The sequence below is a fragment of the Pongo abelii genome, chromosome 4 (assembly GCF_028885655.2).
Source record: "Pongo abelii isolate AG06213 chromosome 4, NHGRI_mPonAbe1-v2.0_pri, whole genome shotgun sequence".
Classification (NCBI taxonomy): domain Eukaryota; kingdom Metazoa; phylum Chordata; class Mammalia; order Primates; family Hominidae; genus Pongo; species Pongo abelii.
The window spans coordinates 187,696,301-187,715,224 of record NC_071989.2 but is presented as its reverse complement, the minus strand read 5'-3'; the positions used below and the strand labels follow the sequence as shown (position 1 = coordinate 187,715,224).

At 45.7% G+C, this 18,924-nt stretch overlaps 1 protein-coding gene across 10 annotated transcripts in view; it reads right to left on the bottom strand.

The window, feature by feature from the left end:
- Positions 1 to 18,924, bottom strand: part of ZNF454 (zinc finger protein 454) — a 43,218-nt gene that overhangs the window by 22,973 nt on the left and 1,321 nt on the right. The window contains exons 2-6 of one of the 10 annotated variants that reach the window (XM_054556356.2): positions 11,759 to 16,862; positions 11,121 to 11,239; positions 10,369 to 10,508; positions 6,698 to 6,824; positions 6,196 to 6,285 (exon numbers count right to left, since the gene is read on the bottom strand). In XM_054556356.2, coding sequence (XP_054412331.1) covers positions 6,196 to 6,285; positions 6,698 to 6,824; positions 10,369 to 10,401 — 250 coding nt within the window. In that variant the 5' untranslated portion in view covers positions 10,402 to 10,508; positions 11,121 to 11,239; positions 11,759 to 16,862. The remainder of the gene's footprint in view (positions 1 to 6,195; positions 6,286 to 6,697; positions 6,825 to 10,368; positions 10,509 to 11,120; positions 11,240 to 11,758; positions 16,863 to 18,924) is intronic. The other 9 variants (XM_054556357.2, XM_063724530.1, XM_063724532.1 and 6 more) reach the window with 9 other exon arrangements.

Sequence of the window (18,924 nt, the reverse complement as noted above, 5' to 3'; positions counted from 1 at the left end):
GTTGGGCACCAGATGCAGAAGGCCAAGCCTTCTAGAATGGAGGTCAGAAGGCTCCAGAAAAGATGAAGACAACGAGAGAAGTAATGAGATCAAATTAATGGTCAATATAAACTAAACTAAGAACCAATGAATTCTAGGAATACATTGCTTAGGAAAGCAAAAGTGGTCATAATTTCCGACACAGCTCAGTTATGACTAGTGTTTAAGAATGTAAACACTGACTACTGACCAAGTCAAAGCTACACTACAACCGAGAGGACAGCGAATGGAAATCCAACAAGCAGGAGTCATTGAAGGGGCAGGGGCTGAGTTTAAGTCATTGAAGGGGCAGGGGCTGAGTTTAAACCTCACTTTGTATAGAAAGAATTCAATACATAATGTCTAAAACTGAAAAGTCAAGAGGTAGCAACACAAACATGTCACTTGGAGAAATGGAAGCAAATATATCAAATAATCAGCTAAAAGAAGAGGGAGGTGGGGGGAAAGAGCCACCATTGTTCACTACAAATCTCATACAGTTTCATTAAATGCTTGTATTACTTCAATTAAAAATAAATGCTTAAAATAAAGAAAAGGGGGAAAAAACAGAATAAACTCCAAAAAAGTTGAAGGAAACAGTGAAGAACAAAAATTAATAAAATAAACAAAATTAGAAAGGATCAGCAAAGTCACGTTTATTCATTTAAAAGTCTAATAAAAGACAAACTTTTGACAACATTTACACAGAAAAAAAAGAAAAAGGTAAATATTATTAGAAATTAACTTATTCAACAAATACATACTGAGACCTAGTATTGCCCAAGATACAAGAGCAAACAAGACAAAGTCCTTCCCTCATGGATCAAAAGGTAGAAAAGATGATTTAAACAGGACACCAAAAGCACTAAGAATAAAGATCATAAAGACAAAGACTGATATATTTTACTTCATCAGGTAAGAACCTCTGTTCATAAAGAAAGAGACACGGTAGGCTATAGACTGAAGAAGATAACGGACATTCATACAAACTGATAAAGTAGAGATTCCTAAATACAGACAGAGCTCCTATGAATGAATACAAAAAGAAACTGTCATAGAAAAATGGGCAAAGAATAGGAATGTGTAAGTCGTAGAAAGTAAATAATCAATAAATATATGAAAAGATGTTCAACCTCACTAGTAATGAAGGAAACATAAATGAAAACCACAAGATACCATTTCTCAGGAATAAGACTAACAGAATTTTTAAAAACTCTGATAGTTTCAAATTTGGGCAGGGATTTAAGTAACAGGAACTTGCATCAACTGCTAGTATAATTTGGAACAACTAATTTGATGATCAATCTGAGAATATCTAGTAAAGTTGAAGGAGCATATACCCTTAAATCCAGTACCTCTACATCTATGAACACACGCAAAGAAACTCCCAAACAAGGTCCATGTATATAAGGAAACATATACAAGAATATTCAGGTCAGCATTATCCATAATAGTAAAAAGTCTGGAAATAACTTACACAGCCAGCAGCAGGAGACTGGATAAAGTAAGGTATATCACTGAAGGAAAAGTGCAATTTCAGAAATGACCTAGAGCTACGTGCCTCAACATGGATCTGAAAAAAGCCCGTTGTAGAAAGGTTTCTACAGTAAAGTACATATATATTAAGTTTTAAAGCACGCAACGGCAAAGCAAATATTGCTTAGATCTATAGACGTATGTGGCAAACCCACAAAGAGAAGCACAAGAGATGCTGGTGTAAAATTCAAGCTAGTAGCTCTCTTTGTTATAAGAGGAAGAAAACACAAAGAGAGGCACAGTGGACTTCAAAAGTGCTGCAGCGCTCCGGTACCCAAGCTGGATGGTGAGCCACGGCCTTTCTTCTTTATCATTCTTTAAACTGTTCAAAAATACTACATATTATTTTGTGTATACATGATGTACAATATTCAAAATAAATTTATTTTATAGTGAAACAAAGAAATGATAATGGTGTGTGTAGAAATTACATGTAAGAGCAATAAATAAGAAACAGTTCTTTAAGGCCGGGTGCAGCGGCTCATGCCTGTAATCCCAGCACTTTGGGAGGCCGAGGTGGGCGGATCACAAGGTCAGGAGATCGAGAGCATCTTGGCCAACATGGTGAAACCCCATCTCTACTAAAAATACAAAAATTAGCTGGGCGTGGTGGCAGGCGCCGGTAGTCCCAGCTCTTCTGGAGGCTGAGGCAGGAGAATCGCTTGAACCCAGTAGGCAGAGGTTGTAGTGAGCCGAGATCACGCCACTGCACTCCAGCCTGGGCGACAAGAGCGAAACTCTTGTCTCAAAAAAAAAAAAAAGAAAGAAATGGTTCTTTAAAAGAAAATTCCAAGCAAATTTAAGAGAAAAAAGTTCAGATAAAATTGGAAATAAGAGGACATAATATACAATATTAAAATAATAGATAATACATAGTTGTAATCTAATACATTTTATAACTCAAAAAAGATAAAGCTAAGGAATAAAACGTACAACTGATGTAGCAAAAATAAACCTCAACAGATTAATAAATAAGGAAGAAATTATAAAAGGTATTAGCAACTCCTCAATTAAGGAATCAGTTTCCTTTACGTTTGGTGAGTGAACAAATTATATGTAATTAAAACTATTTTGGAGAAGGGAAGAAAGTGCAACACCTGAAGGGTCGGGCGAGTCTCCTGCTGGCTTCATGCTAACCCTGACTTGCCTCATAATAGCAGCATTACATCAGTCCAAATTAATTCAGCAGTTGAGGCTCCATTTTCTGCGAAGTGGAGTCAGTCATCCTTGCCTTACAGGTTGTAAGGATGAAAAGGGGCAGCTAACACAAATCCCCCCAAATCTCTCAGCATGGTGCTGATCCACAGGTGCTCAAATGTCAGCTTTCTCCCCTTCCCCTAGCTTATGGCACAGAGAATAGAAAAACTAAGAAGGAAAGCTATTTACCAAGGACTTTTTCTTATTATGATTAAAAATAAGTGTCAGCCAGGTACAGTGGCTCACACCTGTAACCCCAGAACTTTAGGAGGCTGAAGCTGGCGGATCACTTGAGCCCAGGAGTTCGAGACCAGCCTGGGCAACATAGTGAGACCTTGTCTCCACACACAAAAAAAGTGTGCATTCTAAACCATGACTAATTAGTGCAACAATGGAAAATTACTAGATCCAATTCCTTGAAAACCTATTATCATTGCTCTCTATGGTCTTTTATGTCTTAGCCAGTCATTAAGAAATGAAACAGAGGCCGGGCGTGGTGGCTCACGCCTGTAATCCCAGAACTTTGGGAGGCTGAGGTGGGTGGATCATGAGGTCAAGAGATCAAGACCATCCTGGCCAACATGGTAAAACCCCATCTCTACTAAAAATACAAAAATTAGCTGGGCATGGTGATGCACACCTGTAATCTCAGCTACTTGGGAGGCTGAGGCAAAAGAATCGCTTGAACCCAGGAGGTGGAGATTGCAGTGAACCAAGATTGCGCCACTGCACTCCAGCCTGGTGACAGAACGAGACTCCGTCTCAAAAAACAACAACAACAAAAAACAACAAAAAAAAAGAAATGAAACAGAAATAAGAGAAAAAAACTAAAAATGAATCCAACAAATATTTTGAGAATGAATATGAATTAGGAAGCAACTATGAATTAGGAACTGACAAGTGACAATACTAGCTATTTGAAAATGACCAGCACTTCATTACAGCAGAAATTCCCAGTGGACAAAAAACAAAATAGGAGATCTATTTTTTAAAAATATAACTTTATTAGGAGGCTGAGGTAGGAGGATTGAAGTCCAGAGTTTGAGATCAGCCTGGGCAAAATACGAAAAAAAAAGACCAGGCACAGTGGCTCACGCCTGTAATCCCAGCACTTTGGGAGGCTGAGGGTGGCGGATCACCAGAGATCACGAGTTTGAGAACAGCCTGGCCAACATGACAAAACCTCATCTCTAGTAAAAATACAAAAAATTAGCTGGGCAAGGTGGCAGGCGCCTGTAATCCCAGCTACTTGGGAGGCAGAGGCAGGAGAATCGCTTGAACTCGGGAGAATGGAGGTTGCAGTTAGCCGAGGCTGTACCACTGCACTCCAGCCTGGGTGACAGAGTGAGACTCCAACTCAAATAAAATAAAAAATAAAAAATAAAAAAAAATTAGCCAGGCAGTGGCAAGCAGCTGTAGTCTCAGCTATTTAGGAGCCTGAGGTTGCAGTGAGCCATGATTACACAACTGTACTCCAGCCTGGGTAACAGAAGGAGACTGTGTCTTCAAAAAAAAAAAAATTTATGTACATATAATTTATATAAATTACACATTATGTAAATCTATTATTTTAAATATAAATTATATAAATTCATAGAATAATTTCTATAAAATATATATTAAAATTTACATAAATTAGATCTACATATAAAATTTTAATAGGAAATGGGAAAGCTATAAAACTTTCTTGAGACATAAATTAAGTCTTCTTTGATGTCTGACTGGCTAACTGCTAATCACCCTTCACAAATCAGCCTCGGTGCCGCATCTCCACGAAACTCAGAAATCATGCCTGCGGGAACAGAGTGTGGGGAGGGGCCCAGATGCACTGAACTGTGGTTGGCTGTACCTTCATGTCATCACCCACACCTGACTATGAAATCTCTGTAGGCACAAAAGTCCTCTTCACCTCCATAGTCCTCTCTCAAGGGTGCAATGAAGAATTAGACTCCATGAATCATGAATGAATGGATGATTGAATGATTTAGGTAAAAACAGTGATGCCAAGGTGGTAGAACTGTGGATGAATTTCTTTTAATTGCCTCCATTTTTGTTATAAGACTATTTGTATAATACAGAATAAAATATTTAAAATGCCTTAGTTTGGTAATGGAATATACAAATTCATAGACTATTCAGAATATTATTGGATATATTAAAAATTTTTTGTTGACAACTGAGTTTTAGAGTTAAGATATTTAATTTCTAGCCAGGTGAGGTGGCTCATGCCTGTAATCCCAGCACTCTGGGAGGCTGAGGGGGGCGGATCACTTAAGATCAGGAATTTGAGACCATGCTGGCCAACATGGTGAAACCCCGTTTCTACTAGAAATACAAAAATTAGCCAGGCGTGGTGGCACACGCCTGTAGTCCCAGCTACTCAGGAAGCTGAGGTAGGAGAATTGCTCGAACCCAAGAGGCGGAGGTTGCAGTGAGCTGAGATTGCGCCACTGCAATCCAGCCTAGGCGACACAGCGAGGCGAGGCTCCATCTCAAAAAAAAAAAAAAAAAAAAGAGAGATATTTAATTTCCATAACAAATTGGGTTCTAGATATTCCAGGTACACAGTTATTTATTGTAGGATATAAATTCCTGCCTACTGTACTGGGTTACTGTGAAAAATCTGTAACAAAAGGTTTATAAAAATACTTCACAGCCTGCAAAATGCTAGCTGATAGTGAAACGCTACAGTGCTTGGATAAGGCACTAAGCTCTCTAGAATACTGGGGATTAAGGGAGAAAAACACACCACTGCCCTTAAGCCACCAGATACAATGAGCTTCTCAAGACAAGTAACCATCACCAAACTGTCATGTCTTTTGTATCCCCAGGCAACAAGTCTGTGCCACTTACTAGGTGCCAAGCACTGTGCTAGGTGTGAGCAACACAGCAAAATATGCAATAAACCTGGTCTCCATGGCACTTGCAGTCAAAGACTATGGCCAGCAAAACATAGAAGATAAATAACCCACGTGGACAAACACATATGGAGGTAGTTGAAGAAAAGTGCAATGTGTAGCTAGAGGAGATACCTTGTAGGCACATGATAACTGGCTCTTAAGACCAGAAGCCGCCATGCTGTGGCTCCTCATGAGAGAAGGGCAGGCAGAGAACGCACCGTCAGATGCTGAACAGGACACCCATGAATGGGGGTGTGGGGAGAACTGCCCAGATGAAGTTGAGTCTTTTCTAGACCAGAGACTCTACTAATCTATGCCAAACAGGGAGAGAAGAAAAATCATTGTGGGGAGGGTCCAGACCTGCTACGTGTTGACAGTGCAGGCTGGAACAAATGCAGCAACAAGGTATTCAGGTGAATGAATGTGAAACAGGCTCTTTCTCAATCCTCAGGCTGATGCATTTGCGAGCCTCCCTGCCTTCCCTACGGAGCCTTCCCTACCCAGCAGGGCTCCTCCCAGTGTCTCCCACACACAGGATTCTTACCAAGACAGAAGCCTCCAGGGGTGTCCTCTGGCATCCACACTTCCCTTTTTTCTAGCTGGGAAAACATATCTGGTTTGGGTCCTAAGAGTCCTGTTTTTAAGGGGAGACAAAAATGAACCATATCTGTTTATACAAGAGATAAAAATCACTGCAAAGACAAAGCCTGGTCCTCAGAGCTTGCCGGAAAATGGGACTTGACAGGAAAGCCCAGGGTCAGGTGTGTTCCCAGCAGGAGGAAAAGATGACTCAGGCCTGACACAATCTGTTTCCATGTTCCTCTCCTTGCCAGAAAGAAAGCATTTGACCCTAGTCACTTTTGAGGCATCCACAGCAGACTCCAAAAGAGGCCTGTGCCCAGGACACCAAGGACAGGTAAATATTAATGGCACCCTTGAAGACAGCGTCCTCAGTTGGTCCAACCGACTCTTCTATATGGTGTCAATGTAAGGGTCCCAAAGAGATCCCCAAAAGTGAAGAGAAACCTTGCAGGGGTCCCACTTACCCAGGGAGACCAGGTTGCTGTAGTTCTCCAGCATCACGTCCCTGTACAGGGCCCTCTGGGCTGGGCTCAGCTGCCCCCACTCTTCCTGGGTGAAGAGTACAGCCACATCCTTGAAGGTCACCAATTCCTGCAACAGCAAATTCATTCTCCTTGACCAGGGGCTACTCCTGCACATGGTTCTCTGGAAAAGAGACTGGCAGCCCCAGGAGCTTGTGCAGATTTACAGGACTGCTGGCACACAGGGAGCTGGCGTTCTGTGACAAGTTCATCACTCTTCAGGGTCTCCTAGGGGCCTAGCCTCGGACTAGACATTGCTCTCCACTCTGAAGAAACATATATAGTGGCGAAGATAGGCTTTCTCAGCACTGAGACTTCCAACTTGCCATTCATTTAGCCCAGAACATTTTCTCCATCTCCCTCAAACCACCTAGCCCCGCCTCTCCCCTCACCCCAGGGGACCAAATCCTACGTAGGTCTCAGCATAGACACCGCTCGCTCAGCGCAGCCTTCCCTGATGGCTCCCACAATCACCTATGAGGGCCCATCGAGACACTGTCCCATTTTATTGTGATGTTTGGTTTACTTTCAGTCTCCCCCGCTAGACTGTTAACTCCAAGATGTGGACTGTCTGTCTCTACATCTCTTGGCCTTCCCCGCATCTGGAACACGGCCCATGTACTCGACACCTATCTGTGGCTGCTCAAAACTCCTGCTTTTCTTCAGGGTGTACCTCCCCACCCTCAAAACACACACACACCCATACCCATACCCCCCCCACACACACAGAGACACACACACACAAGCATACATACCCACACCCTTCCACACACACACACACACACACACAAAACACACCCATATCCACACCCCCTACACACAGAGACACATACACAAGCACACACAGACACACACATACATCTATATACAAACACATACAGACCCATACCCACACTCCCCCCACAGAGATGCACACACACAAGCACACACACCCATATCCCTCCACATACACATACACAACACACACCCCCCACAACATTCACATACACACACAAGCATACACACACCCATATCCATACCCCTCACAAACACACATAAACTCACACACAGAAGCACACAAAAACAGAGACACACACACACAACCCATATCCATACACCCACATACAAACACACACAAACACAAACATACACAGACACACATCACACAAGTGCACATGCACATACACACAACACATACCCATACCCCCCACATACAAATACACACACAGACACACACACAAACACACCGAGAAACATACACACACACATACAACGACACAGCCCTACACATCCCCCCACAGACCCTCAACACACACGACACACACGCACACACGCAAGCACACACACACACCCGAACACACACACCTGAACACAAATACTCACACACACACCCTGTGACACACACTCTCAACACACACACACACACGCATGCATACGTGTGCACATGTGCATACACACACCTGGGTCCCATGGAACCAGTCATTCTGCGCAACAGGAAACTTGTTCCTTCTGATTAGAACTAGTCCCTTTCTTAGAAACTCTGAGATGGGGTCACAGAGGAAAGTCTCTCTGTCCTGACGCACAGGTGTAGCCGAAACCTAACCTAGCATGTAAAATCCAGTAGCTATTACAGCTCTTGTCTTCCCAGTTGGCTGAGAAGTTAAGGGAGCTGGTGTTCACTAAGAAAAAAGAGGTAAGCGGAAGCCCAGAGAAGGAACCAAAGGTCCAAGAGAAAGGACCCTCAGGTTATTGTAGACCCCACTTCCATAGTCAACATCCAGCTGTGTCTTTGCCTTTGCATTTGGGGGAACACCTCCATATCTTTCCAATCAGTGCCTGCTTCTGCCTGAGGCAGTCTGAATTAGGTTTCCGTTACCTGCACCCAGAGACTTGGCCCATGGCAGGCAGTCAAGAAACACTTGGATGGAAGCCATGAACCAATTTGTCAGGGACCATTTATCGTTCACTTTGTATTTCTAGCCCAGATCATAATTCCTGGCACATTTTACAGCCCTAACATATGTCTGCTGAACGGCAACCAAATCAAGGCAGCCTATAAACAAAGATAAATTGTATGACACCGACAGTGACTTTGAGGAAAAGGTTAGGGAAGGAAAATATCACAGCAGACTGGCACTGTGGGTGCAGACAGGTTCTGCAGAAAAAGCGGTGCATGAGAAGGGTCCTAAGTGACAAGTCAGAAGCCAAGAGGGAGAGGGGTACAGCCGGTGAGCTGTGCTATGTTGAACATGGCGCTCCCACCTAGCTGGTCATCCTTTCCAGTGATTCCTGCCACACATTCCAGTCCTTGGGGAGGTTTAAATGTGAAGGAATTAGAACAATTTAACGAAATGTATCAGAATGTATATGCCCAAATGAATGCTGTCTCCTTCAAAGCACAGTCCATATTCTTTTTTTTTTTTTTTTTTTGAGACAAGAGTCTCGCTCTGTCACTCAAGCTGGAGTGCAGTGGCGCGATCTTGGCTCACTGCAAGCTCTGCCTCCTGGGTTCACGCCATTCTCCTGCCTCAGCCTCCCGAGTAGTGGGGACTACAAGCGCCTGCCACCATGCCCGGCTAATTTTTTTTTGTATTTTTAGTAGAGACGGGGTTTCACCATGTTAGCCAGGATGGTCTCGATCTCCTGACCTCGTGATCCACCCGCCTCGGCCTCCCAAAGTGCTGGGATTACAGGCGTGAGCCACCGCGTCTGGCCCATATTCTTATTCTAAAGATGCTAGGACTGCTCAAAGTGTTTTAGGAATTTATAGGACTTTTTGGCAGAATAGTCTTTTGAATAATTTCATTGGTAAAAAAGCCAAATGTCATAAAAGAAAGAGAGTCTAGTAAATCACACCTCCCCAAAAAAGTGTTCCCACAATACCCTTCTTTGAGCTCTGTGTGAGATACTGCCCTGATACAGTTTTGATGTATGTCCCTTCCAACTCTCCTGTTGAAATGTGACCTCCAATGTTGGAGGTGGGGCCTGGTGGGAGGTGTTGGATCATGGGGATAGATCCCCCATGAATGACTTAGTGCCGTCCTCTTGGTGATGAGTGAATTCTCGCTCAGTTGGTTCACATGAGATCCAGTTGTTTAAGAGTCTAGGACCTCCCGCTTCTCTCTCTTGCTCCCTTTCTCACCGTGTGATGTGCCTGCTCCCCCTTCACCTTCTACCATGATTGGAAGTTTTTAAAGGCCTCATCAGAAGTAGATGCTGACACCATGCTTTCTGTACAGCCTACAGAACCGTGGGCCAATTAAACTTCTTATCAATTACCCAGCCTCAGATATTTAGTTAGAGCAATGCAAAAAGGGACTAATACATGCTTTTACCACTTCAGATCTCTAATCTTACTTGCTAGTAAAAAGAGTACAGGTTTTGATTTCACAGGGACCTGGGTTCCAGTCCCAACTGTGACATTTATGTGACCTTTAGCAAGTTATACAGCTCCAACACCCACCAGGATGAGCCGGATATGGGGCGGGGTTGGGGGGTTATTGGTTGGGGAGAGGCAACTGAGGTCAGTGTCTGGGTGGGACTGGATTGGGAGAAAAGCACCCGGTCTGAGGAAGGAAATATGCCACACTCTTCAAATCCAGAAAGCAATTTAGGGGGAAGAAACCCCCACTCACCTGGACCATCATTGGCAGGTGGCTGACAGCCATTCTTTCTTCTCCGATGAGCCCTCTTAGGGACAGGCAAAGTGCTATGGAGGCAGGTGTGGAGCTTCACACCTGCAGGACTCCTCAGGCTAGAAGGGTCCACACACCTGCTATTAGGAGAGGACTGAGTCAAAAGCTCTCATACAGCAGTCCAGAGCAAGGCAGTGAGCATTCACATCCTGAGAGGCCTCCAGTACCCCAAGCAGTGAGTGTTTTGGTTCCTGTTTGCTCCCCATTCTCTCTCCAACTTCAGAGGGTACTATATATTGACTTTTCCTTGCAGAAAGCCTGCTCCAGGTCCAGTTCTCATGCCTTCCACCCACCCTCTGGTCTTTCCCTGCAGCCTCACTGAGCGATCTCAAGAGAATTCTTTTTTTTTTTTTTTTTTTTTTTGTTTGAGACAGAGTCTCGCTCTGTCACCTAGGCTGGAGTGCAGTGGCACAATCTTGGCTCACTGCAACCTCCGCCTTCCGGGTTCAAGCGATTCTCCTGTCCCAGTCTCCCGAGTAGCTGGGATTACACGCACCCGCCACCACGCCCGGCTAATTTTTATATTTTTAGTAGATACCGGGATTTCACCATGTTGGCCAGGCTGGTCTCGAACTCCTGACCTCAGGTGATCGGCTCGCCTCGGCCTCCCGAAGTACTGGGATTACAGGCGTGAGCCGCCGCACCTGGCCGAGAATTATCTGTTTAACAAGTTATTCAGCTCCAGAACCCACCAGGATGTACCCGAAAAGGTGGGAGCGCTGGGGAGAGGCAACGGACGGCAGTGTCTGGGTTCGACTGGATTGGAAGACCGCTCCGCTCTCCCTCTGCGGCTTTGGAACAGCTGCCTTATCTGGGAGTGACAGGAGAAGAGGAAAAGGAGGGTAGTCTTCTTCCTCCTCAAAAAGGAGGCTAAGAAGGCTGGCTCTTCACTGTCGAAGCCTCTCAGGCAAACCCGTCTCTGGCCTCAGCCTTCTCACTCTCTGGGGCCCAGTTTGGGGGCCTGGAGTCACGGGTGGGCAGAAGCGGCGTTTGTGTGAGTTGGGCGGGAGGGGAGAGGGAAGGGTTAGGAACCCTAATCACACACAACCCCGTCCCGCCCCTGCCGCTTCGCCAGGTCCCTCGGGGGCTGTGGCTGGGGTTGCGCAGCAGCTGCCTCCGGCCTTGGCGAGTTCCTGGCGCAGGACTCGGAACCACGCCAGGCGTGTATCTACCACCTGAGCGGAAACCTTGGGCTTCTCGGAGTCCGCTCCAAGACACATGCCAGAGGCCCTGGCTTCATCTCCTCCACAGGCACTCACAGACTCGACCCTAAGCCCAGGATGATCACCCCTGGCCGTCCTCCCTCTCTGGGATCAAATCTCAGACATACATTCCGGGAAGTTTGGGGCATTCGATCGGCGTCCTCCAGAATGGACCACAACCCGCACCTCCTCGGCTTTGCCTCCGCCCTTCTCCCCAGACGACTTCACGACCGCTCCCGCTCTCCCTCTGCGGCTTTGACCACCGTGCCTGGTCAGCCCCGCGTCGCTCTTCGAGGAGCCTCTGCCGGCGGCGAGAGATCGCAAGCGCCACATCGCAGTCAGAACACAATGAGCTGGAGTCTGCAGCCGGGAGCTGAACTGCGCTTGCGCGTTGCCCTGGGAACCCTTGGGCCGAATTCCCACAAGTCTCAGGGCTGCTGCAGTTCCGCCTGCCAGACTCCACTTCCCAGAGGGACAATCGGCGGAGACAGCGCTGCCTTGCGCCTGCGGGAACAGGGCCCCGCCCCCGGCGCTTTAGGCGCGGAAACTACCTTTCCCAGAGACCCCTCCACGCCGACCTCAGCGCGCTCATCACAACTTACAGAATCGGTTCCGTTCCGTTCGCTTTAGAACCAGGTCTCTGCCTTGCACTAAGGCGCAGGAAGATGCAGACCAGCGAAAAGCTGAAGATGGGGCAAGGGAGGTTAGTCCAGGGGAGCGACGCCCGATCGCTGACGAGAGAGGATCGAGAGGGTCGGGAAGACGGAGTAGGAGGCGACAGGGCGCGTTCCTGACTGGGACCGCGCCGAAAAGGCCTGGAAGGCAACAGAATTGCTCCTTGGCCTGGCAAGCGCCCGGCACTTCCAGCCTGGCCCTGCGGGCGGGCCAGTGTGTGCTGGGGTGGAGACGCCACAGCCGTTAACGCGTGTGCAGTGCGGGAGGACAAGGATGTCGGGCAGGGGTGTCCTGCCTGGCACCTCAGGACAGAGCCCATGGTGGCTGGCGGCCCCTGGAATGTTCGGGACGCAGAACACTTCGTGCTTGGGAACTTCTCAGAGGTGGGGACGAGGGAGAGGAAGGCGCCTGCATGCCAGGAAGTCTCCATCTTGGACAGCTGGGTGGTATTTAAGAAGGTGGTATTTATTTTTGTCGACCATATTTTGCAGAGACTGGCAAGAATGAGATGATGCTTAAGAATATCCAACTGGAGATACTTAGTTGCTTTTGAATAGGTAATTTGCATGGAGCTCAGGAAGGAAAGATGAGAGGGTTTTAACTTTGTTGGTGGTTAAAAAAAATCAAGAATGTGACCTGTTTGTCACATACGGAATTGTTGGCCACGTTTTAGGAAGCAGTGTCAGTGACTACAGCATTCTGTTTGGAGTTTTATTGAAGATTTCATTCTATAGACACTTTGAAGCACTTATGTGTCAAGTGCTTGACAAGGCCAGGGTCAGCCGCTGTGCAGCCCCTGTAGCAGCTCCCAGGGACCCGGCAAAGCACCAGAGGGGGAGAATGTTGTGTGAATATCGCTGGTAACCCTTCTCTCCCCCCTCCCTCGTGACTCCAAGTCACTCAAACTGGGCTCCAGAGAGTAAGAACCCCAAGTCCAGGGGCTGGAGAAATAGCTGTGAAACCCCTGCACTCATGGAGTTTTAATTGTACTAGAGAAGGGGTCAGACAAGTAGAAAATATTTATCCGGTAGTGATAACACTACTGTCAGGGGTTAGGGTGTGATGGGGCGGGGAATTATTTCAAGCAGCAGTTTTGGAAGTTCTCTTTGAGGAGGTTAACACCTGAGCAGAGATCTGAATACAGTGAGGGAAGAAACGATGTGACTCTATGGGTAAAGTGCCTTCTAAAGGGAGGGAACAGAAATGTTGACCAGAGAAGTGTGCTTGGTGAACTCCAGGCTTGGCAAGGTCAGTATGACTGGCGAGGGCCTACTGAACAAGGAAGACTGCGAGATGCTGTTGCAGGAGTAACTACAGGCCTTGAAGGAAGGAAATTTGGATTTATTCTGTGCCTGGAAATGATTAGATTCGAAAGTGTGACATGGCTGGACACATTTTGATAGAAGCACTGGTCAGCTTCAAAGAAGGCAGACAGTGGTGGAGCTAGAGGGGATACAGGAAAACCAATGAGGAGGCAATGACAGCAGTCCACAATTACAAGTAGCCTCCCACAATTATATAACCTTTCCACAAGGCATTTGCTTTGAGAGCCTAATGATTCTAAGATATTGAAGGGTTCTGGGTGCTATGCTCAGGAGTTTGGATATTATTGTTTTCAGGAATACAAGAATGATAATATGTATTGAGCACTAACTACATGTTTGGAGTTTTTTTGTTTGAAACAGTTTCACTTTTGTTGACCTCGGCTCACCACAACCTCCGCCTCCCGGGTTCAAGCAATTCTCCTGCCTCAGCCTCCCCAGTAGCTGGGACTACAGGCATGTGCCACCACGCCTGGATAATTTTGTATTTTTAGTAGAGATGGGGTTTCCCCAGGTTGGTCAGGCTAGTCTTGAACTCCTGACTTCAGGTGATCTGCCCGCATCGACCCTCTAAAGTGCTGGGATTACAGGCGTGAGCCACTGCGCGTGGCCATGTTGGGCACTTTTATAAGCACTTTACATTATCTAATGCAACCAAAAACTGAGGTTTGCCCTATTAATAAATGAGAAAACTGAGGCACTGATCTGTTAAGTGCCTTGCTCAGGTCCCATGTCCTTGGAACCAGGAGTCCTTCTCCTGTTGATGTTGGAAGGTTCAAAAGTGCTCTTATTACTTGTCACCCAGATGGCAAAGAACTGACATACAAAGGCCCAAGTCTTCCAGAACTGAAAACAGTAATAAAACCTTCATTTATCTGACCCATTTGTCCTGGTGATGCTGTAGTCTGTTAGGAGTACCTAACAGGTGCCCTTCCACAGGCAACTAAAAAACAAACAAACAAAACTATTCAAGCTGAAGAGAAGCAGTGAAACCTCTGATATGAAGCCTGACACACCCTTTGGCTTTAGCCAGGGCTCACACACCATATTGTTCTGAGCATTCACTGAGGAAGCCCCTGCTTCTGTCAAGGATTCTCATCAGGAACCAGTCTCCTCGGAGAAAGGAGGTTAAAATGTGGTCTGGAGAACCCCTTTCCCTTCTATGTGTTCATTTGCGTAACTATGGATATGCAAATGAACACTTACATTTGGCCAAGACCTCCATCACCATTCTGTTTACTCTTCCCCAGGACAGTGGCTACTTGCCAGTAATTCCTGGTGTCCATTTGCTGAGCCCTGTTGGGACCCTTGAAGCGTGATATAAGATCTTTCTTTAGCCTCATTTATTCCCACTTCTTGACTTCTACTCTATGCTTAAATCATACATCTCTTAGAATTTCCTGAATATACACTATGCTCTCTTAGCCTCTCTTGCCATTACTCCTATTCTTCCCTGCACCTTCTCATTTCCTCCCATCTTCTGTTCACCCAACTAGTTCACTCTTATGGCACTGTGTGCTAGGAGCTACTTGACAGCAGAGATCAGGCGTCACTTACCCTGCAATTCATAGAAGCTGACTTATGCTAGCAGCTCAATAAATGTTGAGTTGCTTGAATGAACTACACTATGAGTAGGAACAAAGTCTTACTCATCCTTGTCACAATAACATGCAGCACAGGCCAATCACTTATGAGTCTCTTGACCACAGACCATCAGATCATGCCAATTTGTATATAGGCAAGGAAATAACCTACCTCAATTAAGTTATAAGCATTCGTAAATTTTTCAGAGACGCTTCTCCTCCACATCTGTTGTGATACTTTTCAGGAGCCAGAGGCAGTTGGAAGCTATGCAGTATCTAGGAGAGGGGTACTGGCACCATATTCTGCAGCTCCACTTTTATTCGTCAGAGAACCTGACTGGTAACCTCTTTAAATGCCCAGGGGCCCATTTCACAGAGCTCAAGTGGAGGGAATGGCCCTATTTCAGTCTTTTGAATGATGATCCAGCCATAGAGGAAATACCCTGGTCACCCAATTCTCTATAGTTCCAGAGGGTGCGGTGTTTCTTGCTACCTTCAAAGTCACCCTATAGTGCATCCTAACTCCTGGTTTATTTCAGACTTCCTACCTTGAGCTCCTTCTGAGCTCTAAATCACTAGCAACTACTGAGTAGGTGTTCAGTAACTATCTCATGACATATTGGTCATATCTATCACAGTTTGCTGCACACAGGCCCGACTGCATGGACAGTGATCACATGGCGGGCCTCCTCCCACCAGCTGACTGGATGGGTACTTGGCCAGAAAAGGTGACTTGTGAGGCTTGTCTTAAAAGGATGATCTGGACCAAATGGGTTTCTTTCATGGAATTTTAGCATTAGGACAGAGACACTCGGGTGTTCGAAGATGAAAGTTCACTAGATACGAGAGCTGATGCTGACATCTTGGGTCATGTGCAAATTTAACTGTAAACAAAGGAATCCAACCACCAGTGAGGGGATGGACAAAGCAGTAACAGCCCATGTGGTGGTGGTAGCAGTGGCGAGGGGTAGGGGACGAAGACAGAGGGAGAGAGCATGCACATATCCTTGGCTGCTGGGGATTCCCAGGTGCCACAAGGCCTGGCTGTACTGCACTTTAAGTTACCAAAAAATCCTCATATATTACTGAAACTTCTGTTCTGCCTGAGAACGGACACTGAAATGAAGGGTCCTCTCTCCCAGAGCCTTATACTCCCAGTACTCCTCCCAGTTGGTTGGATTCCTTTGCTTAAAATTAAATTTGCACATGACCCAAGATGTCAGCATCAGCTCTCATATCTAGTACTTTCATCTTCTAACACCCAAGTGCCTCTGTCCTAATGCTGAAATTCCATGAAAGAAACCCAATTGGTCCAGATTATTATTGTTTCACAAATAAAGAGCACCCTTCCCTTCATTCCAAGTTTGGAGGCTGGAGGAAGATGGGGCAAATCATTGACACTGAGATTCTCCACTCTTCTGCCCTCGCCTCCTTCCACACACACACACACTTCTCAACTCAGCATGCAGATCCTGGGTCTCCTTGCCTACACTCAAATACAAACCATTGGAGTTAGAGAAGGGGGAATAAAACATCAAACTAGCCATATCCTCAGGAACTTAAATTTTTAATAATCTCTCTCTTCTGCAGGGTCTCCTCCTTCCTCTTCCGATATTTTTTTCTTGTTCCTCACATGATCTCAAGAGAGAGAGCTAGAGGGGAAGAAAGGAGGCAGACAAAAGAAATGGGTAGAAAATAGATGGAAATGATGACAGCAGCAAAATAAAGGCTCAAAAGGCAGGCACAGGACAAGAGAGAAAGGGAAAAATGAAGGGTTTTGAAGCCTAGGATGGATGCAATGACTCAAAATTGGTAAAATATTAACCCTGAGAGGTCACCTAGCCAAGAGGGACTGGATGCTGAAGGTTCAAATAGTTAATAGTTCACAGGAACTTCCTCCGTTGCCACCCACAAACATCTTCTGTACCCACCATTTGTGGCGTCACATCTCTCCCAGGGGAAAGTTTCCTTCCTCCTGTTGAAAGCGATCCCTACAGCCTCTACCTGTGTTCCAGATCTTATCTTCCCACTTTGAGCTGCGTGTCCCCTCCTTTCTGTACCTTCACTCTTCCACACCTCTTTTTTCAGTTATGAACATGCGCAATCCTACCTTAAATCCTACAAACACTTCCTGGCAGATTGTTGGCTGGCTAAATCAACACCATTCTCGACCCCCGCTTTTTGTGCCTGCCTCCTCTACAGAGGCTGGAAAGGTTAAATACTTCTTTCCACAGCCTTCCTCGTGCTAGGGGTGGCCATGCAACACAGCTGTGGTCAATGAGATGTAAGCAGGAGTCTGCTGAGTGGCTTCTGGGAAAAACTTTCCCGATCAAAGGCACTGATGTTGCTGGTGCTCCCCTCCCACTTCCCTCCTGCCTTGAATGCAGATACATTACCTGATACTATGGTCATCATCATGTAACCATGATGGAAACCACATTAAACTCAAGACACTGAATTGTTTTACCTGTGAACAAGTGACAGCCACTTCCAGATATGTTATGTGAGAAAACTAAATCTCTGCTTTCTTACACCATCACGGACTGGGCTTTCCATTGTTTGCAGCCCACAGCTCTTCTGATATGCTCCAAGCCCCAGCCTCCCTCTAGTTACCTTTCTGAGTTTCTCCCACCTCAGTAAGGCTGCTAAGTTCTTTTTAACATTTAACCCACTCCTCAACCCACTCAGAGGTTTTAAGCCATCTGTCTTAAATTGATAGCCCAAACAAAAGGACATAGTTCTCATTTTTTTGAGACGGAGTCTTGCTCTGTTGCCCAGGCTGGAGTGTAGTGGCACGACCTCGGCTCACTGCAAGCTCCACCTCCCGGGTTCATGCCATTCTCCTGCCTCCTCAGCCTCCCAAGTAGCTGCAACTACAGGCATGTGCCACCATGCCCGGCTATTTTTTTTTTTTTTTTTGTATTTTTAGTAGAGACAGGGTTTCACCATGTTAGCCAGGATGGTCTTGATCTCCTGATCTCGTGACCCGCCTGCCTTGGCCTCCCAAAGTGCTGGGATTACAGGCATGAGCCACTGCAACTGGCTGACATAGTTCTATTTTTATCTTTGCCCTCCGTAGCATTTCACAGTATTAACTATTCCTATCGCTGTGTTAAAACTATCTTTTTACCTTTGTGGCACCAACTTTTGATTTTTCTGTTTTTCTTTTTGCTGTTTATTCCACTTAGCGTCTACTGCTTCCTCTTTTTACCACCTACCCCATCAATGACAGTCCTGCAAATGTGTCTCCTTTATCACTTACTCTGCTGCCTATCAGGACCCTTCCCTCGGATGTCCCACAGACTCATGGAAATGTACCCAAAGTGAACTCATCATTGCTCCACAAAATTGGGCAACTACAGGTGTTTTTAATTATGGCAACCTTATCTACCAAAGTAAGAACTCCAAGTCATCCTAGACTCTTCCTTCTCATTCAAGTGGCCCATTTAGTCCTTTACCAGATTTCCTAGATTCTGCTTGTGATTGCTTGTATTCTTCCTCTCCTCTCCCATCATACTGCCACTTTTTTAGTTTAACCCTTATAAACCAAAGAATATATCTTACTCATTTTGATTTTCTAATCATGTCTAACACATATTTAGGACTTGGTATATGTGAGTGAAATAAACAAAGCTATCTTAACTACTACAATAACTACAGATCTATAAAATCTCCCTATATTGTTTTGAGTATGTTTTTGAGATGCAACGTTTT